At 43.3% G+C, this 19051-nt stretch overlaps 1 protein-coding gene across 1 annotated transcript in view; it reads left to right on the top strand.

Annotated features, from left to right (window-relative positions):
* The window catches only part of DNAH5 (dynein axonemal heavy chain 5), a 378136-nt gene that overhangs the window by 310378 nt on the left and 48707 nt on the right, over positions 1–19051 (top strand). The window contains exons 62-68 of the mRNA XM_075540865.1: positions 3965–4100; positions 4633–4949; positions 6110–6265; positions 6649–6831; positions 13379–13622; positions 17226–17340; positions 17795–17985. Of these exons, the coding sequence (XP_075396980.1) occupies positions 3965–4100; positions 4633–4949; positions 6110–6265; positions 6649–6831; positions 13379–13622; positions 17226–17340; positions 17795–17985 (1342 nt within the window). The remainder of the gene's footprint in view (positions 1–3964; positions 4101–4632; positions 4950–6109; positions 6266–6648; positions 6832–13378; positions 13623–17225; positions 17341–17794; positions 17986–19051) is intronic.

The following is a 19051-nucleotide window of genomic DNA, read 5'->3' as shown; positions in this document are numbered from 1 at the left end:
ATCTGGCTTTTATTAACTCACTAAGAGCATAGGTGCAGAACATGGAGAAACAAATTCATGTTAAAAGCATCTGATAACATCACTTGAAAATTTACATAAAAACGCTTGTTTCTGAAGTGGGCAGTCAAGAATGATGTAGATTCCTGCCTTTCAGCTGCCATCTTTCTGGGGGGAGACAACAAATAGGGGGCATGCCACTGAGGAGGGCTTTCAGGTTTTCTGCATTAGCTGCAGAGAGAAGAAAAGCGAAAAGTACTCTGGAACAAAAAGGAGACTGGGATAAATACCTTGCTTTTGAAAAACAGTGTCTTGTGTTATTTTTACAAAAGCAATTCATGCCCATTATAGAACATGCACACAGGAATACTTGGAGATAATGCCTAATAATATTTTACTCTGTCATTGCATATCTGAATACACAACTCTATAAACACGCATTTAAAAGTGGTCAGGATGATTTAATACATTGTCATTTGTTGTGCAATTCTGTCACGCAGTTCTGACTTGTGGTTTTCCCGTGTGCACAGGGTAGGATCGCTTTATAGGGTTTTCAAAGCTGTGACCTCCCTGAAGCAGACCTTGAGCCCTGTAGTCTGCAGACCTACTGGATGTGCTGGGACTGTTAGCCTTTGTGCCTCAGTTCCAACTCACAGAGACCCTAAAGATAACAGAATAAACCACTGCATGGTCCGATGCCATCCTCAACCATAGGGTTTCTCAGGCTGTGAGTCTTCATGGAAGCTGACTACCACATCTGTTTCCTATTGAATAGCTGGATTTGAACCTCTGACCTTTTAGTTAGACCTGTGTCGCCGGGGCTCCTTTTAGGATTGATGCTTCTATTTTCCTCCTGTCTTCATTTGTGGGAAATAATGGAAATACGTTATTCCTCAGTTGTGAACTCCTGGGATGGTGCCCAGCTGTCTCAAGACACCACCCAGATAAGTCATTTAGGGTTCCCTGTCATTGTTGGCTGCTCTAATGGTGTCCACTTGGCCTTTTCTATCATGATAGCTGTTATTCCACATTTTGGGATACAATATGGGGGTTCTGCCAGTTACTAAGTATATCTATTCCAATGATGCATTCTGGAACTGGGAAAATAACCACAGGATGGGTTTGGCGGCCCACTGGACCCATAGTGGACAAAGCTGAGCTAAAACTCTATTGATAACTTGGCCTCCATAAGCCCCCGCTCTGACTGGTGGGCCTTCGAAACACTTTGGGTCTCCTGGAATTAGTGTCAGTTCTGAGCCAGTGTCCAATAATTCCCCAATAGTTTGTTATTTCCTCTCTTGTGAAAGGCTGAAGGTCCCTTTGGGGAAGGCTAGAAGAAAGACTAACAGTATGGACCTTCGGTGATATATCAGGGTTCTCCTTACAAGGGACCCAGCCTTCCCCTCATTCAAGGGGTTGTGGGTCTGTAAAGTGGCTCGGGTCTGGGAACTGGTTGAGTGATCGTGACTATCTATTCTGTTGTTGACCTGATCTAGCATTCTTCCGTCTGTATAGATCATGTAAATAGTTAGTAGGGTTCCCATGTATTTCACTCCTAGGGACACCGTGACTAAGTAGCCAATGCCATAATTCCACACGAGACAGGTGGCTTTGATGATTACAGAAATCTTGTTATAAGCACGCCCACCCTGTCTCTGTTGATTCAGTGCCAACACCTGCCCTCTACCATCACGGGGACCAATCAGCCCCATTGTAGGCAAATGTTGGCGTTTGCTTAGGGCAGTTGCCACTGTTAATCCTGGTGCACATAAAATAGGAATTACAGGAGTCTTCAGAGATGCTGGGGCCCACTTCACAAACTTGTCCCTTATGGTTGTACTGAAGGGTATGTCCTCAGGACACCCCCCCCCCCATTTTTGGATTTATGGGAATATCCTGATAGATCCATTCCAACATATCAACTTCCCTAAACTTTTGGATGCCTTCCAAGGTAGGTCAGGTACCTCAAGTTGGTCTAATCTAGGCTATCTGGCAGTTCATGCTACAGTGAACCAACCAAATAGGAATTAGATCCTCTTTTAGCCTCTCTTGCTGAGACATGGAAAGAAGAATCTGTGCTTAGGGGTCCCACACCCAGAAACTCAGACCGGTCTAATATTACATTTCATGCCTCAGTATCCCACACCCTTAGTAACCATTCCCAGGGATATTCCCCAGGCTTCTGCTTGTATGTATTAGAAAACTCGAACAGATTTTTGTCAGTATAGTACGCTTCTTTTTGGGTAATCATCTCAACCTCACCTTTAGGAGCTTTCTGAGACCTAATTTTAGTGACAGGTCTAGGGAATAATGGGTGGTGAGGGTGTTTCCCGGGTGCATTCAGCAATATCTTGTAAGGCGTCTCCTCGGGCAGTGCTACAGATGCAGCCCCAACCGGCATTTCAGCTTGAACAGTTTGGCTAATCTGTTCAGGTGCAGGTTGTTTTATTGATAGTGGATTAATACCTTCAGCTGGGAGGGGTGGCACTATTGACTGGGGCGGCTCAATAGTTTCTAGGGGCTCAATAGCCTCCTCTTCTGGATCACCAATTAATATGTTCCCATCCCATGTTTCAGGGTCCCAAGTTTTGTCTTATCAGTGCCCTCGTTTTAGTTTCAGATACTGCTCTAGATCTGCAATTCAGCTGATGTTGTAATTCAGCCACTCGCCTGATGAGACTCTTTATAACCAGAGGAGCTAGTTTTATAACTAGCTTTATAACGTCAGCTTTATAACTAGAGGAGAGAAGGCACAGAAGGCAGCTTTCAAATCTGTTATTCAGCACTCGAGGCGTGCTTATGAGGTTCTGAGACCATCCCTCTCCTTAATCACAGTTTCCATTGTAAGAAGGACCAGCCAACCAGCCTCCCTATTTTTGTCATCCTTACAAAACTCTTGGAAAATATCAAACATAGGATCACTCAGAGCCTCTCATTTAACCAGCACCTCATCTATCAGTGATGCTACCGTATTATTTTTGCTATTTCACACCATGGATTAGTAAGAGTGGCAGATTATCCATGTCTTTAGGTATAGGAATAGCATTATCAGTGCTGTTAAGTTTAAATAAGCTGGAGAGCCAATTTAAGGAACCCCTATTTATGATTTTATTTCTCTAGAAGCACTCCTGGTACCAATTATGTTAGACAGGGTTCTCTAGAGAAACAAACCAGGACACTAATGATTTTATATATATTTATATAGATATATAACAATAAATAATTAATCTATAAAACAGTACAAATGGCTTAGTGCAGCTCACTTCCATGAGGCAGTTAATACATGGACAGGCCTTCAAGTCTTGAGGGACACTGGGTTGTCCTCTGTAGAGAGAAATTCAGGCTATCCAGCCACAGGCAGCAAACAGCAAGGCAGTTTACCAACAGCCAGCCAGGTGACAGGGTCTGACAGTCCCCAGCTCAAATGATGTACACTCCAGTAACGTGGCAAAGCAGGTCTTGAAGGAACCTCAAATTACAGCGACACAGTCCACAGGTTAGGTGTCCCACAGGTAGTGTAGCTTGTAAATTGAGGCACAGAACAAGCAAGGCAGCCGCACATTGGTCCAATCATCAAAGAGCTCAAGACAAACAAGGCGAGGCTTGCCAAGCCATTTATCTCCCCGCCCTTCAATGAATCTCACACGTTCATTGGCCATGTCGGTACAAGAAACCTACCTAGCACAGACGCAGTCAGTTGGTTCTGACCATAGCTGCCCTATGCACAATGCGACAAAACTCCTCCTGCTCTTGTATCATTCGCATAAAATTGTTACTTTTGACCCCATTGGCGGGTTCATTGGAGAGGGCGGACAGGAGTCTCCCTGCAGTTGGATTTTTCTATGAACTCAATTGCTTATGTTGAGTTCTAAGGCAGAGTGAATAAAATATTTTTAAGGTTTTTTTTTTTTTGAGCCAGAAGCTTTAGTTCTCTCAACACTTTCCTTCTGATTGCGGTCTTCTTTAGACTTTACTTGAAGATGCAGAGAGGTGTCGGCATAAGATGCAGACAGCGTCCACCCTGATCAGTGGCTTGGCAGGGGAAAAGGAACGGTGGACAGAGCAAAGCAAAGAGTTTGCCGCGCAAACGAAAAGACTCGTAGGTACGCCGATTCCTCTCTTACTGTCTTTCTGTGTTGACTGAGATTATGTGTGCAAATTAGCAAAATTGAACTCTAATCAGAATCAATCCACCACTCAGTTTCTATCAAATCCTTGTCCAGCCCTTTCAGAGGATTGGATGATGCTCTGTCATCTGTGCTGTCCTGTTGAGATGTAGTGGTGACCTTTGAAAGCCTCTAATTATCAGGTCACTTTTGTATTCCCTTCTGAGTTCAGGAGATTATTGATCAAGACCACTTTGAATGTAGCTGCTGCCTTCTGAAATTTGACATCTCTTAAGGCCATCCTGATTTCCCAGAAAAGTCAAATAATCCAATACTTGGCCACTAACAGTTACTTGGTAGAGAATTCAGTACCTGGCTAATGAAGAACCCAACCACTATTTATTCACTGAGGACCAGCAACTTGTTTGAGCTATGGAACTTCAAAGAATGGTTGCCTTCCACCCCACCCCATTACCCATTTAAAACATTTTGTACAGTTACAAGGATGACAGTTGTTTTTCTGTTTCAGGGGATGTCTTGTTGGCTACGGCTTTTCTGTCGTATTCTGGTCCATTTAACCAAGAGTTTCGCAATCTGTTGCTAAACGACTGGCAGAAGGAGATGAAAGCCCGGGAGATTCCGTTTGGAAGCAACCTAAATCTCAACGACATGTTGATTGATGCTCCTACTATTAGTGAGTGGAATCTGCAAGGCCTGCCCAACGATGACCTGTCCATTCAGAATGGTATTATTGTCACGAAGGCTTCTCGGTATCCGCTGCTGATTGATCCACAGACTCAAGGCAAGATCTGGATTAAAAACAAAGAAAACCAGAACGAACTCCAGGTAATTTGTATTTCAGTATGTTTATATTACTCGTCAACTTTATTGACCTAAGTCACTGGGAAGCGTAGAATAAGAAAAGCCGCACAGTGATGGAGATGGTTTGTAATTGTAGGCAGAGCAGAGACAGACTCTGGAAAACCAAGCTCCCTGCCGTGCAGTCTGTCCTGAGTCATAGTGACGGGGCAGCACCGGAGAGAACTGCCCCTCTGGGTTTCTGCGATTGACTGTTCATGGGAGTAGAATGCTCCACCTTTCTCCTGAGGAACAGCTCGGGGTTTCGAACTACTGACCTTCTGGTTATCAGCCCAACATGGAAGCATTACACCATCAAGGCTCCCAGTAACAAAAAGAGGCCTAAAATACGGTACTAACATCCTTTCTAAAGATAGCACTACACGCGTTTGTATGTGCTCTACGAATGCCGTCTTCAGTGGTTACAGGCCCTATTTGGAGAGGGTTGAAAGCTCTCACTGATTAGAGCAGGGCGTATCTGTTTCACCTTAATGTGTATTCTGGTGGCACAACAGTTAAGTGCTCGTTGATGGATTAAACCCATCTACCAACTCGGTGGGAGAACAGACCCGAAGACCTGTTCTGTAAACCCCTACGGGGAAATTCTAATCTGGGTTTGCCACAACTCACAATCAATTTACTGGCACCTTACAGCAACCACAGTGTCCAACACTTCACTTTATTTTTCATAAAAGTGATGGTGGTGAGGAAAACACTGTCTTGTTACATGAGGCCTGTTACTGTCGTCTAACGGAAAGGATGGGAAAAGCAGAAACGCTCTGTGCTATTTCATCCAGAATGGGTTCCAAAGTCAAGAGTCTGCAAAAAAGAATGCATTTGGTTGCAGTTATTCTTGTGCATAGGGTTGCTATGGGTCGGAACCAACTCAGTGGCAGCTAACAACAGCAACATCATCCTTGTACATGAGGAAACCACAGCCACTTCATTGAGAGGGCATGAAGCTTTCTACTTCTGTAAAGGGCTACAGACTTGGAAACCCCCAGGGACAGCTCTACTCTGTCCTCTAGGGTCACTCTGAATCCCAGTCGACTCAATGGGAGTGAGTTTGTTGTCTGTTTGCTTTTGGTTTGATCCTTGCGTCATGATTCTGTAACCTATCAAGAGCAACCTCGTGATCATGTTTCTAGATCACATCTCTAAATCACAAGTACTTCAGAAACCACCTGGAGGACAGCCTTTCTCTTGGAAGGCCCTTGCTTATTGAAGATGTTGGAGAGGAACTTGATCCAGCCTTGGATAATGTTTTGGAAAGAAACTTCATTAAAACTGGGTCCACCTTTAAGGTAGGTTAGCCAAGTGAAGAACACCGACCCTTCCTCCTCTTCCGTCCTTTCCTGTTGCCCTCTCCTTTCCTGTTGCCCTCTCCTTTCCTGTTGCCCTCTCCTTTCCTGTTGCCCTCTCCTTCCCCGCTCCTCTCTCCTTTCCTGTTCCCCTCTCCTTTCCGGTGCCCCTCTCCTTTCCTTGGTTCCTTTCCCCTGTTTTTCTTGCATGCAAGCAGCTTGAAGCTCCACGAATGCTTATTTGATCTCTTTATTTCCAAGAACAAATACATTTAAGGCAACTTAATAGTTAAAGCAGATTGTTTCAAGTCATACTTAATCCTATTAAAATATGGCACAGTGATTAAGAAATACCTGTTTTATTCCTACTGCCTTACTACAAACAGGTGAAAGTTGGTGACAAGGAGGTAGACGTTATGGATGGCTTCCGACTCTACATCACCACCAAGCTTCCCAATCCAGCCTACACACCTGAAATTAGTGCTCGGACCTCCATCATCGACTTTACTGTCACCATGAAAGGTCTAGAAGATCAGCTACTGGGAAGAGTTATCCTCACAGAGAAGCAGGTGAGCAAAGGGTAGTCAGAGACTTACTTAGCTGCATTGGGTTGATTGCATTTCTCAATTAAGAATATAGGTAACGTATTTGCCAATTCAACATCTCTCTAGTACACAATTCAGCAAGATCAAGTATAGCAGTCACACTGTGTGACTCTTACCAATATCCTTTGCTAAAAATTTCCATCCCCACAAAGACAAAATCAGTGTTTTCTAAACCATTTTCCCCAATAGTATTATTGAACCCTAATTCACATATCAAAAAATTCACATAACACACACTTCCATAATGAGGTTGTATTAAATATATATATATATCACTGCAGTCGGTTCCAGGTCATCGTCCCCCTCTCCTGAATTCACCTCGCCACTGCTCTCCAATTCCCTCAATCTCCCCCTTCCCATGACAAGCCATTACATCAGTGACTGTCCTTACACACCACACCCCTGACTCCTGTACTTCTTAAAGCAGGAAACATACAGAAGACTGAAAAGAGAAAGGGGAAAAAAGAATGAAAACAGTATAGATAAGTTTAGAAGAGGAAAGACAAGACCACCAGCAAGATTAAAATATGCCAGAGAGAAAACTTCTATTGAGAAATATTTAAAGCTAGCACACATCCAGCATGGGTCAAGAGGGACATTTTAAAAATTGAGAAGTAACACTTGAAACTGAAATAATCTAGCATTGGCATTGAGATTTCCTCATTTATTCCTTATATGTTTCTACGATTAAACCATCCCCAAGTGTTTTCTCTTTACATGAAGAAAAGGATTAACCAGCTATCTACCTCTCCGTGTGCCACGTCTGTTTTAGAAGCGACTGGTCTCGTGAATTGCTCTTACACAGACTGATACAGCTGTTGAGAACATCAGGCTGCGTTTCAGCCTCCTTATTATCCTCTTTCGTTGCTTTATTTTTCTGAAGAATGTATTCTGTGGTGCATTCTCTTCACCTGCTGACTTCCTGCCTTCCTTCCCACGTCTGACTTTTCTTTCATTTGATTAAAGCTTTGGGATATGAAATTAAAGCCTTGGTGTCCAATAACAAAGAGCATTATGAATCCGTATTTGTGATAGAATCTCTGGGTGTGGACGTTGGTGAGATGTGAGTTTCACAGTGAACTTGCTGGAGGCCCCTGGCTTCATTATGTTTAAATTATGTGTGGTCTAGAAGCTTCTCTCCATATCTCTTTCCTCTACTTGTACTTTATGGGATAACTTAATGCTCAGTGAAAAATGACCAAGAATTTATATACTTTCTTTGTCTGAGTCAGCTTTTACGCTAGGGAAACTGTGAATCTTAAACAAAGAAATCTAGATGAGTCCAACGGGAGTGCTTCGGTGAAAAGGCGTGGATTCTTCAAGTTCCTATTACTTTTCTGCTGGCTTCTACAGCTTGAGGAGTGTTATTTACTTCACGCCCCACCTATACTGACCTGAATATTTATGCAGGGAAAAACTTTTGGGATATGCCTCTCCTTGTATATTTTTAGATTTTCTGTGTATTATGTCCTCTGGTGGCATAATGGTTACGAATTGGGCTGCTATATTCAAGGTCAGCAGTTTGAAACCACCAGCTGCTCTGCGAGAGAAAAACAGGGCTTTCTACTCCAGTAGAGTTATTGTCTTGGAAAACCACAGGGGCAGTTCTACCTGGCCCACAGGGTGTCGCTATGAGTCGGCATGGACTGAATGCCGGTGAGTTTGGTGTTTTGCGGTATACTTGTTCACCTGAACCTTTCCATGTGTCTGTCCCATCTACGTTTCCTCCCTCTCCCTCCCTCTCTTCTTTTCTCTCTTCTCATTTTTATGTCTTTTCTCTCCATCGTTCTAATCCACAGCACATGAGTCATAGGGTAATAAATTTGAAAGAGCTTTTAATCCAACTTCATAAATTCACATGAGGTTTATTGACCTAGTATGGCTGGATGGACCCCATGCCAGTGGTTGATTTTTTTTTGTTGTAGCTTTTTCATTTTTTGAGATGAACTTGTTTTTCACTAAAGGCTCCAAGTCTAGTTCAGTTTTTCTTTTCCTGTTTTTTTTTAAAGTCACTCAAACAACTATTTAAGAATCTGTAGTGTTGTTTTTTTTCCCCGAAGAAATATACTGAATATATTTACACATCCCATCTCAAGAAATGCAATCAACAATGAGATGCTGCTTAAACCCTCTATGAATGTGCCGGCTTCCGCCATCATTTCTTGCTTCTTTCTCAATATCCTATCTCTTCCCTCTCTCTGTTCTCACCCCTGTCCCTGGCCTCCCCATAGTTAGTTATCAGTCTTGTCTTTTGGTGTATAAACCACATTTCTTTCTCTTATAACAGTGGTGTTATTGAAAAATTGAGTTTGATAAGTATAATGTTCTTTAGCTTTGTCCATGTTTTGCAGTGTTTAAGAGAGTTGTCCTTATTTTCGGTTGATGCATACTACTCCATGGTATGGATACACCAGAATTTGTTGGTCCATTCCTCTATAATAGGGTTTTTTTGTTGTACTTTCCATGTTTTTGCTAGTAGAGAAATTGCTGTAATAAACATAGGTGTGCACAGTCTGTTCTTATTGTATTCTTGATTTCTTTAGGGTATATACCCAGTAGGGAGATGGATGGATCATAAAGTACTTATCTTTGCATTTGTTTAAGGTTGTGATACAGATTTCCATAGTGGTTGTACAATTTTATAGTCCCACCTGCAATGTAAAGGCATTCTTAAAAAAAAATCATTTTATTAGGGACTCATACAACTCTTATCACAATCCATACATACATCAATTGTATAAAGCACATCTGTACATTCATTGCCCTCATCATTCTGAAAACATTTGCTCTCCACTTAAGCCCCTGACCTCAGGTCCTCATTTTCCCCCTTCCTCCTCACTCCCCACTCCCTCATGAGCTCTTGATAATTTATAAATTATTTTGTCATATTTTGCCCTGTCCAAGGTCTCCCTGCACCCACTTCTCTGTTGTCTGCTCCCCAAGGGAGGAGGTCACATGTAGATTCTTGTTATCGGTTCGCTCTTTCTAACCCACTCTCCCTCTACCCTCCCAGTATCACCACTCACACCACTGGTCCTGAAGGGATCATCCGTCCTGGATTCCCTGTGATTCCAGTTCTTATCTGTACATCCTCTGGTCTAGCCAGACTTACAAGGTAGAATTCGGATGATGATAGTGGGTGGGGGGAGGAGGCATTTAGGAACTAGAGGAATGTTGTATTTTCATTGTTGCTACATCGCTACATCGCACCTTGACTGACTCATCCCCTCCCCTAGACCCCTCTGCAAGGGGATCTCCATTTGCCGACAAATGGGCCTTGGGTCTCCACTCTGTACTCCCCTCCTCATTCACTATGGTAAGATTTTTTTGTTCTGATGATGCCTTATACCTGATCCCTTCGACACCTCGTGATCGCACAGGCTGGTGTGCTTCTTCCATGTGGGCTTTGTTGCTTCTGAGCTAGATGGCCGCTTGTTTACCTTCAAGCCTTTAAGACCCCAGACACTATACCTTTGATTACTCTGGCACCACCAGCTTTCTTCATCACCTTTGCTTATGCACCCATTTGTCCTCAGCAGTTGTCTCATGGAGGTGTGCACCCAATGATATGATTTTTTTGTTCTTTGATCTTGATAACTGATCCCTTCAGCACCTCGTGATCACATGGGCTGGTGTGCTTCTTCCATGTGGGCTTTGTTGCTTCTGAGTTAGATGGCTTCTTGTTTACTCTCAGACTTTTAAGACCCCAGACACTATATCTTTTGATAGCCAGGCACCATCAGCTTTCTTCACCACATTTGCTACTTGCCCACTTTGTCTTCAGCTGTTGTGTTAGGAAGGTGAGCATCATAGAATGCCAATTTAATGGAAGAAAGTATTCTTGCATTGAGGGAGTACTCGAGTGGAGGCCCAATGTCTTTCTGCTACCTTAATACTAAACCTATAAATATAGGCTCATAGGTCTATTTCCCTATCCTCATGTATATTTGCATAAGTACATGTCTTTATCTAGACATCTATAAATGCCCTTTGCCTCCTAGCTCTTTCCTCTATTTCCCTGGACTTTCCTCCTGTCCCACTATCATGCTCAGTTCCCACCTGTGTTTCAGCTATACCTCTTGGTTACATTACCCTTGATCATGCCCTACCAGGCCTCCCACACCCATCTCACCACCACTTTGGATCACTTGTTGTTCCCTTGGATCACTTGTTGTTCCTTGAGTTTGTTAACACTACTTCCTTTCTCCCCATCTCCCCCTATCCCATCTCCCCCCGGAACTGTCGGTCCCATTGTTTCTCCTCCAGCTTGTTCATCCAGCCTTTTTTATTTAGACAGACCTGTGGAGATAATAACATGCACAAAAAGAAGACAGAGCAAAACTAAGCAACAATATATAACAAAATAATAACAACAAACCACTGACAAAGAACAAAACAGAACACAAGAAAGAAAAGCTTGTAGTTAGTTCAAGGATTGTTTGTTGGCCTTTAGGAGCGTTTTCCAGTCCAGTCTGCTGGGGCACCACGCCCTGGCCCCAAAGTCCACCTTCAGCATTCCCTGGGGACCCTGCAGCTCCATTCCTTTGCTGTTCCGCTGCACTCCCCCAGTGCTTTACCTTGGTGTGGCCGGATCAGATCAGGCACAATTCTCACACTTGTCTCCGGTGCTGTCCCCCGCAGGGCCATGGGTCAGTGAGGGGCGTCATGTCTCACAGTGGGGCTGGCCATGTGGTCCTCTCTGTGGACTGGCTGCTCCAACTGGGGTCGTCATCCTGAAGACCTGGTGGGCCAGGATGTACTCCACTCTCTCCTACTCCCCTTACATCTGCTCCCATTTGCTCGGATCAGATATATCCTTCTCTTGGAGCTACAGATTCAGTGTCGTCCTTTGAAATAAATTCTTCTGGTGGGAGGGGCAGGCATCCACTTAGTATTTGGGACTGGGGCCAGCCGACCACACCTCTCCACTGGTTCCCTACTCCACGCCAGAATATTACATTCATACCTTGGGGCACTGGGCTGAAGTCTGTTCCCTCTTTCCCTGTGGGTAAAGGCATTCTGATCTCATTGCTTTCTTTCCAGCATTTATTATTTTCTACTTAATAGAATTTTGTTAAAAAGGTCAGTGCGAGGTGGTATCTCATTGCTGTTTTAATTTGTATTTTTCTTACTGCTAATGAACACAAACATTTTTTCATATGGTTGTTGGCTGCCTGGATTCCATATTTTGTTGAATTGTCTATTCAAATCTTGTGCCCATTTTTAATTTGGAATATTTGTATTTTTCTTGGTAAAATGTTAGCCCTTTATTTGATATATTATTCTGAATAATTTTTTTAATCTGTATATTCTTTGTTGACTCTTTTGATGAAGTCTTTGATGTGCATAAATGTCATATTTTTAGTAGGGACTAGTTCTTTATTTTATAATCTATTGTGTGGATATTTTTCATTATATTTGGTAGTGTATTTATGCCTTGAATTAGGATTCTTTAGTCTGTCTCTATTTTTCAGTCGATGCTTTTTATAACTGTGTGGTTTATATTTAGGTCTTTGATCCATCTTGAGTTCATTTTTGTACATGGTGGGAGGGATGGGTCCCATTGCATTCTTTTGCCAGGGAAGATCCAGTTTTTCCAGCACCATTTGTTGTAAATGTTATCCCTTCGCAATCCAGTGTGTGTATGTTCTTTACCAAAGATGAGATGTCCATGGGTGTTTGCTGTACTTCTGATCCTCGGTTCTACTGTTAGTCTTCATATCTATCATTGTACCAGTGCGAGGCTGTTTTGATCACTGTGGCTCTATAATACATTTTAAAGTCTTGGAGATATAGCCTCGTACTTCGCTTTTATTTTCTACTAGCATTTTATTTATTCTGGGTTTATTTCCTGTCCATATAAAGTTGGTGATTAGTTTTTTGATTTCTTTGAAGAAGAGTGGTGGCATTTGGATTGGAAGTGCATTGAATTTGTTAAGTGTTTTTGGCAGTATTGACCTGCCAGCGTTCTGACCACAGACAGGCAGTAGAGGTAAAAACCGCCTTGACAATATACATCTGTTATGTTTTGTCTGTTGATATTTGAGGACGTTCATCAGTGTGTGTGAGTGAATGCCAACCCAGGGTAAGTCCAAGTACATCAGTCTTTTGCTGGTTTTTCACAATTCATATTGGCAAGTTTTCTTCTGAGTTACCTCTGTGTGGACTTGAAACTTCAACCTTTTGATTAGCAGTCAAGCATGTTATCTTTTTGTACCACCCAAGCACTCTTCGAGGACCTTCAGTATCCCTGTGTCATGACCTTGGAGTTCCTGAGTGTTGCAAACAGCTAAGCGCTTGGCTCCCAAGTGAAGGGTTAGTGGCTCAAACCCACTCAGAAGTGCCTGAGAATAAAGACCTGGTCATCCGCTTCCCAAAGGTCACAGTCTTGGGAAACCCATGGAGCAAAGTTCTGTTCTGCAATACAATGGGTCTCTAGTGCAGTAGAGGCCCAGCTGCTTGTGTAAGGTTTGAAAAGTTTCATTTCATACTGCCGGCTCTGCTTCCACAGGAACTGGAGAAAGAACGGACTCATCTCATGGAAGAAGTCACTGCAAACAAACGGAAGATGAAGCAGCTGGAGGATAATTTGCTTTCCCGCCTGACGAGCACTCAGGGGTCCCTGGTGGAAGACGAGAGCCTCATCCTTGTGCTCAGTAATACCAAGAGGACAGCCGAGGAGGTGACTCAGAAGCTGGAGGTTTCTGCCGAGACGGAGATTCAGATCAACTCGGCCCGGGAGGAATACCGACCTGGTGAGTCTGGTAATCAAACACGCGTGGTGCAGGAAGAGGAATCGAGAGGGAGTGGTGAGATTTGGAGGCAAAGAAGGAAGGAGGCGATACAAATGACTTCACAAAGCACGGTCGTGCAGTCATGGTTTGGGCGCAGAACTCGGGGGAAATGTTCAGTGAAATGGAGTAGAAACAAATTGTGTAATGGTTTGCTCCCTTTGTGTGTGCTGTCTAGTGGGTTCCTGCTCAATTTGAGACCCTATTGGACAGAGACAAACTGTCCCATAAGGTCTCCTAGGTTGGAATCATTGCCAGAACAGATCACCAGGTTTTTGGCCGTGGAGCCTGTGGGTAGGCTTGAACTGCTGGCCTTTGTGTTAGCAACCGAGTGCCTAAAGAATGCACCGACAGGGGTCCTTTAATGGTTCAAAGTCCTCAGTTGCTCAAAGTTCATATCAGTTTGGCAGCATCTTTGAGATTCATACGAGTGTACATTTTTATGCTTAAATATCATGCTGGATATATGTGTAACAAAATATCTGCCTTATCAACATCTTTCACAATCAAGATGTTAATTATATTTACCATGTTGGTCAGCCATCACCATGTGGTTATCCATTTCCAAGTTTTCTCATCGTCCTAACAGAAGCTCAGTTCTCCTAAAGGTCCCCTGTTCTCCTCACTGCCCACAACCCTGGGAATTACTAATAGACCTTTATCTCGGTACACTTGCCTATCCTAAGTATAAACAGCCCTGATGGTGCAGGAGTCCTAGTGGTGTCGTGAGTTACACTGGGGCAATTAACCACAAGGTCAGCAGTTCAAACCCACCAGGTGCTCTGCAGGAGAAAGATGGGGTTTTCTGTTCCTGTAAAGATTTACAGACTCAGAAATCCAAAGAGGTGATTCTACTCTGCTTTATAGGGTCTCACTGCCATTGAGTCAATATTGACTCTTAGCGACCCTTTAGGGCAGGGTAGAACTTCCCTTGTGAGTTTCAGAGAGTGCAACTGTTTATGGGAGTAGAAATCCCAGTCCTTCTCCCTTGGAGCTGCTGGTGCTTTGGGACTGCCTGCCTTGCAGGTCACAGCCCAACATCTAACCGCTATGCAAGGGTTACCCTATAGGGTCACTATGAGTTAGAATTGACTTGATGGCAGTGGGCTATTGTGGTGCTGTGAGTTGGGCATTGCACAGTGAAAGCTGGTGGTGATTCTAGACATAGCTAGTAAGGTGGATCATAAGATGTGTCTTTTGGTGACTCACATTTCACTCAGCATAAGATGTTCACGGTTCACCCATGTTGTAGCATGCATTAAGAATAGACTTATTTTTTAAGTTAGACAGTAAAAGAGAAGGACTAATTTTTATATCATCTAACTACATGGACATTAGTGAAATGAAAATTAGTGAAGTCGGAGGGGTTAGTGGGACAATGATGGGCTGCTCCCTCTAACAGTGAGACTCTACTCAAATAACTGAACCCACTGCCATTAAGTCTGTTCTGACTCATGCAGACTCTGTAGAGGGGTTTCAAGGATAGAAGTATTTATGGGGAGGAGATAGCCCACAGAGAAGCTGGTGAATTTGACTCATCAACCTTGTGGTTAGCAGTTCAGTACTTAACCAACAGCACCACTAAGGCTGCTCCCTAGATGTTTGGTATTTGGTAGAAATCAATTGATATTGTGTGGATAGTTTTATTCAACCTGAGCCACCAGTGGCAAATCAATGCTGTTCTTTGGTTACATACTAAAGGGATTCAAATGGCTTCATTTTAGTCATTTATCAATTCTCCTGGATAAACAGTCCAACTTATATCATCTATTGATGGAGAATGAGAACCATCGATTTGGAATGACTTGGGTTGTGGACATCAGGGCAAAGTTCAGCACTACTTCTGCATGGAACTTCTGCATGAAGTCCTCACATGACTACACCACTGTTTTTGTTCAGTGCCACTGAGTCAGTTCTGACTCATAGTGATCTAATGTACAGCAGAAAGCAGCACTGCCCGGCCCTGTGCCATCTTCTCAATAGTTAAGTTTGAGCCCATTGTTGCAGTTTTGGGTCAATCCAGATCTTTGCAAATCTTCCTCTAATTTACTGACTTGACTTTACCAAGCATGACATCCTTTCCAGGGTCTGGTGTCTCCTGATCAACGTCTGACGTATGTGAGATGAAGTCTCACCGTCTTTGATTCTGCGATGCGTCTTCACTATACTTTTTCCAAAACTGAGATTTTTATTCTTCCGGCAGTCCACTGTACATTGAACATTCTTCTCTGAAATTATAGTTCAAATGCACTGACTCAGTGTTAAACATAAAGCATAAGGATTCGATTTAGGATGTACAAAACACTCATGGGATGGCTTCTTGGTTTGAAGGTTTAGGGTCAGGACTGCATGGCACATTCCAATAAATTGCCTGAATAGCATGTTTAGTACTACTGCTCTTCCTCATAGAATAGCATGTTTAGTACTACTGCTCTTCCTCATCAAATAGCATGTTTAGTACTACTGCTCCTCCTCATTGAATAGCATGTTTAGTACTACTGTTCTTCCTCATTGAATGCATGTTTAGTACTACTGTTCTTCCTCATTGAATGCATTGTGCCTGGAGGCTTCAAAACTTGTGAGTGGCCATCCAAGAAATGGCAATTAATCTCCATTTGCTTGGAAACAACAGAGGAACAAGGAGAGTCAGGGAAAGGGAGAGCATATGGAATGTGTAGCTAGTCCACTCCATGAACAACAACTTCCTTTTCACTGTCAGTCAGCATCAACTTGATGGCAATCAGTTTGGTTTTAGTTTGAAGAGAATCTAGTGATTCTCAGCTACTATCATTGAACATTTTGACAAAGAAATCCCATAGAGATTTCATAATCAAAAGGGGGGAATGCAGAACAGAATTTCAAATTTTTAATGGACTTTGGATTTCCTGGTCCCATGAAGATTGGATGGATCTCTCAAAATATTGTCCTAGGATAGGTTTTGAACATTCATCCGAAAACATACCGTGGTATCTTCTTCAAATAAAATGGAAAAAAATGGTTTAGCTGTACTCGTAAGGAATGCCTTCTTTGAACATGGTTGTTAGGTGCTGTGGAGTTGGCTCTGACTCATAGAAGCATTCATGCAAAAGCTTGAATGGCAAAGTACTGGCATCTTACAGGGCAGTGTATTGATGTCAATGGGGGAAGAACAGTACACAAAAGGAGGGCAAAAATGGGTGCCCAACTCAAACAATGTAATCACTCTCACTCAGTGGGGTGTGGAGTTGGTCTATGTTTTGCTGTGCATATTCTCAACGCCACCAGCAAAACAAGGACCATGATTTACATGTGAATATTGGATTTAGGAATTGATGAGCACTGATCTGGACGTTGCTGGGAGGTGCTCATCAGCTACCAAACCGAACACACCGCCATCCAGTCAGTTCTGACTCATGGTGAACTGTCCCGCGAGTTTACTAGACTGTACCTGCTTATGGGGGCAGAAAACCCCATCTTCGAAGTACACAATTCAGGCTTGTTTGAAGTATCTGTTCTGGCTGATCAGCATGCACTGGTCCTCCATTGCCCACCCTGACAACCCTTGTGACTATGCTCTTTGTCTTTCAGTTGCTACAAGAGGCAGCATCCTCTACTTCCTCATCACAGAGATGAGCTTGGTGAACGAGATGTATCAGAGTTCACTGCGCCAGTTCCTTGGCTTGTTTGACCTTTCCTTAGCCAGGTAGGTCTACACTGAGGCAGCAAAGGAGAATTCACTATCTGTGGGAGAGGAACAAGGGCATTGTGGCAGCACGTTCCATTCCCGTTGTTAGTAAGAGTTGTTTTTTTTTAAAAATCCAAGGTTAGTGTGTTAACAAATCATCTGGTTTGTCATCTCAAGCCCAAAGAAAGCCCAACGCACAGTGTGTTAGTACTTTTAATTCCTTCATGTTCATGCATTTCCATTCAATAAGAGGACCCCTGTGGAAAGGAAGGACAGATTCTGAAAACACTGAGGATTCTGTTGTTATTTCACGTGGACAGATGCTCGTAATTTTAGCATTTGGAGGCTTTCTCTTGATGTACCCCAATAGACACCATCCTGCGAAGTTACCTGTTTTCTGCTAAGGACCGTGCTTTTGTCCACCGTCGAAAGGGCAGTGGAATCAACACTATTGAAATGCTTTATCTTGCAGGTCTGTCAAGAGCCCAATTACAAGCAAGAGGATTGCTAACATCATTGAGCACATGACCTACGAGGTTTATAAGTATGCGGCCCGGGGGCTGTACGAAGAGCACAAATTCCTCTTTACCTTGTTGCTGACCCTGAAGATCGACATCCAGAGGAACCGCATCAAGCACGAGGAGTTTCTCACCTTGATTAAAGGTCACGCTCACCGTGGAACAGATTGTATAAGCCAGCTGCAGCAGGAGGAGATTTGAGAAAGTTCTTTGCAGAGCTTTTGTTTTTATTTAGATTCAATTGCATTTCGTTTAAGGTTGCACGGATGTGGAATGGTTATTTATTCCTCTATTCGGTGGATGCTCAGGGAGAGTCTACTCTGGGAGGCAAGGAGGACTGTGGGTGCTGTGTTTAAGCCCCCAACTTCTAGCTGAAAGACTGGCCCCATTCAAACCCGCCCAGTGGGCTTCAAGGGAGAGAAATCCTGCCCGTCTGCTTCTCTAAAGATTGTTGTCATTGTTGTTATGTATGTGTACTGTCGACTGGATTCCAATTCATAACAAGCCTGTGGGCCCAAGTAGAGCCATCCCATGGGTCTTCTAGATGGTGATGTTTGCAGGAGCCGGTCCCCAGGTGCCACTGGGGGTTTCCACCTCCCCACCTTTTGGTCAGTGAAGGCCTGCTTCCCCATTGTGCCACGGGCTCCTTTTCATCAAGAGTGAGGCCCAGGAAACCCTCTTGGGCAGTTCCACTAGGTCCATGGGGCCATGATGGCACCAGCTCAGGGGCAACTGTGTGCCCAGGCATGGAATAGGCACTTGGGAATGTCTCAGGTAGAAGTAGAGAGTGCTTGAAAAAGTCTATTGTCTTTATTTTTCTTTAAATTAAAAAAAATTATTCCTGAAAGTATACACAGCAAAATATGTAACAACTTAACGGTTTCTACATGTAAAATTGGGCAACATTACCTTTTCATTTATTTTTCCAAGAAAAGTTTTGAAGTCTCCTCGTTTCAGTGAACAAAACAAAAGGACACCCTGCGTGCACACAGATATATCCATAAATAGTTTTTTTGGTGGGGATACAAAAGTAATAATATAAGTTGTGAGAGACAATATAGTATGAGAGACAACATGAGGGGACTTCAAACATTTGTAGAAAAACTGCACCATCTTTAATTCTATGTTTTCCAGGACCTCTTTGAAGCCCCGTTGTAAATGCCAGTGACTTAGCTTCCAGCATCACAGCAACACACAAGGCACCACAGTAC

This window comes from Tenrec ecaudatus, chromosome 2, assembly GCF_050624435.1.
Source record: "Tenrec ecaudatus isolate mTenEca1 chromosome 2, mTenEca1.hap1, whole genome shotgun sequence".
Taxonomy (NCBI): domain Eukaryota; kingdom Metazoa; phylum Chordata; class Mammalia; order Afrosoricida; family Tenrecidae; genus Tenrec; species Tenrec ecaudatus.
This window is presented reverse-complemented; position numbering and strand designations above follow the sequence as displayed.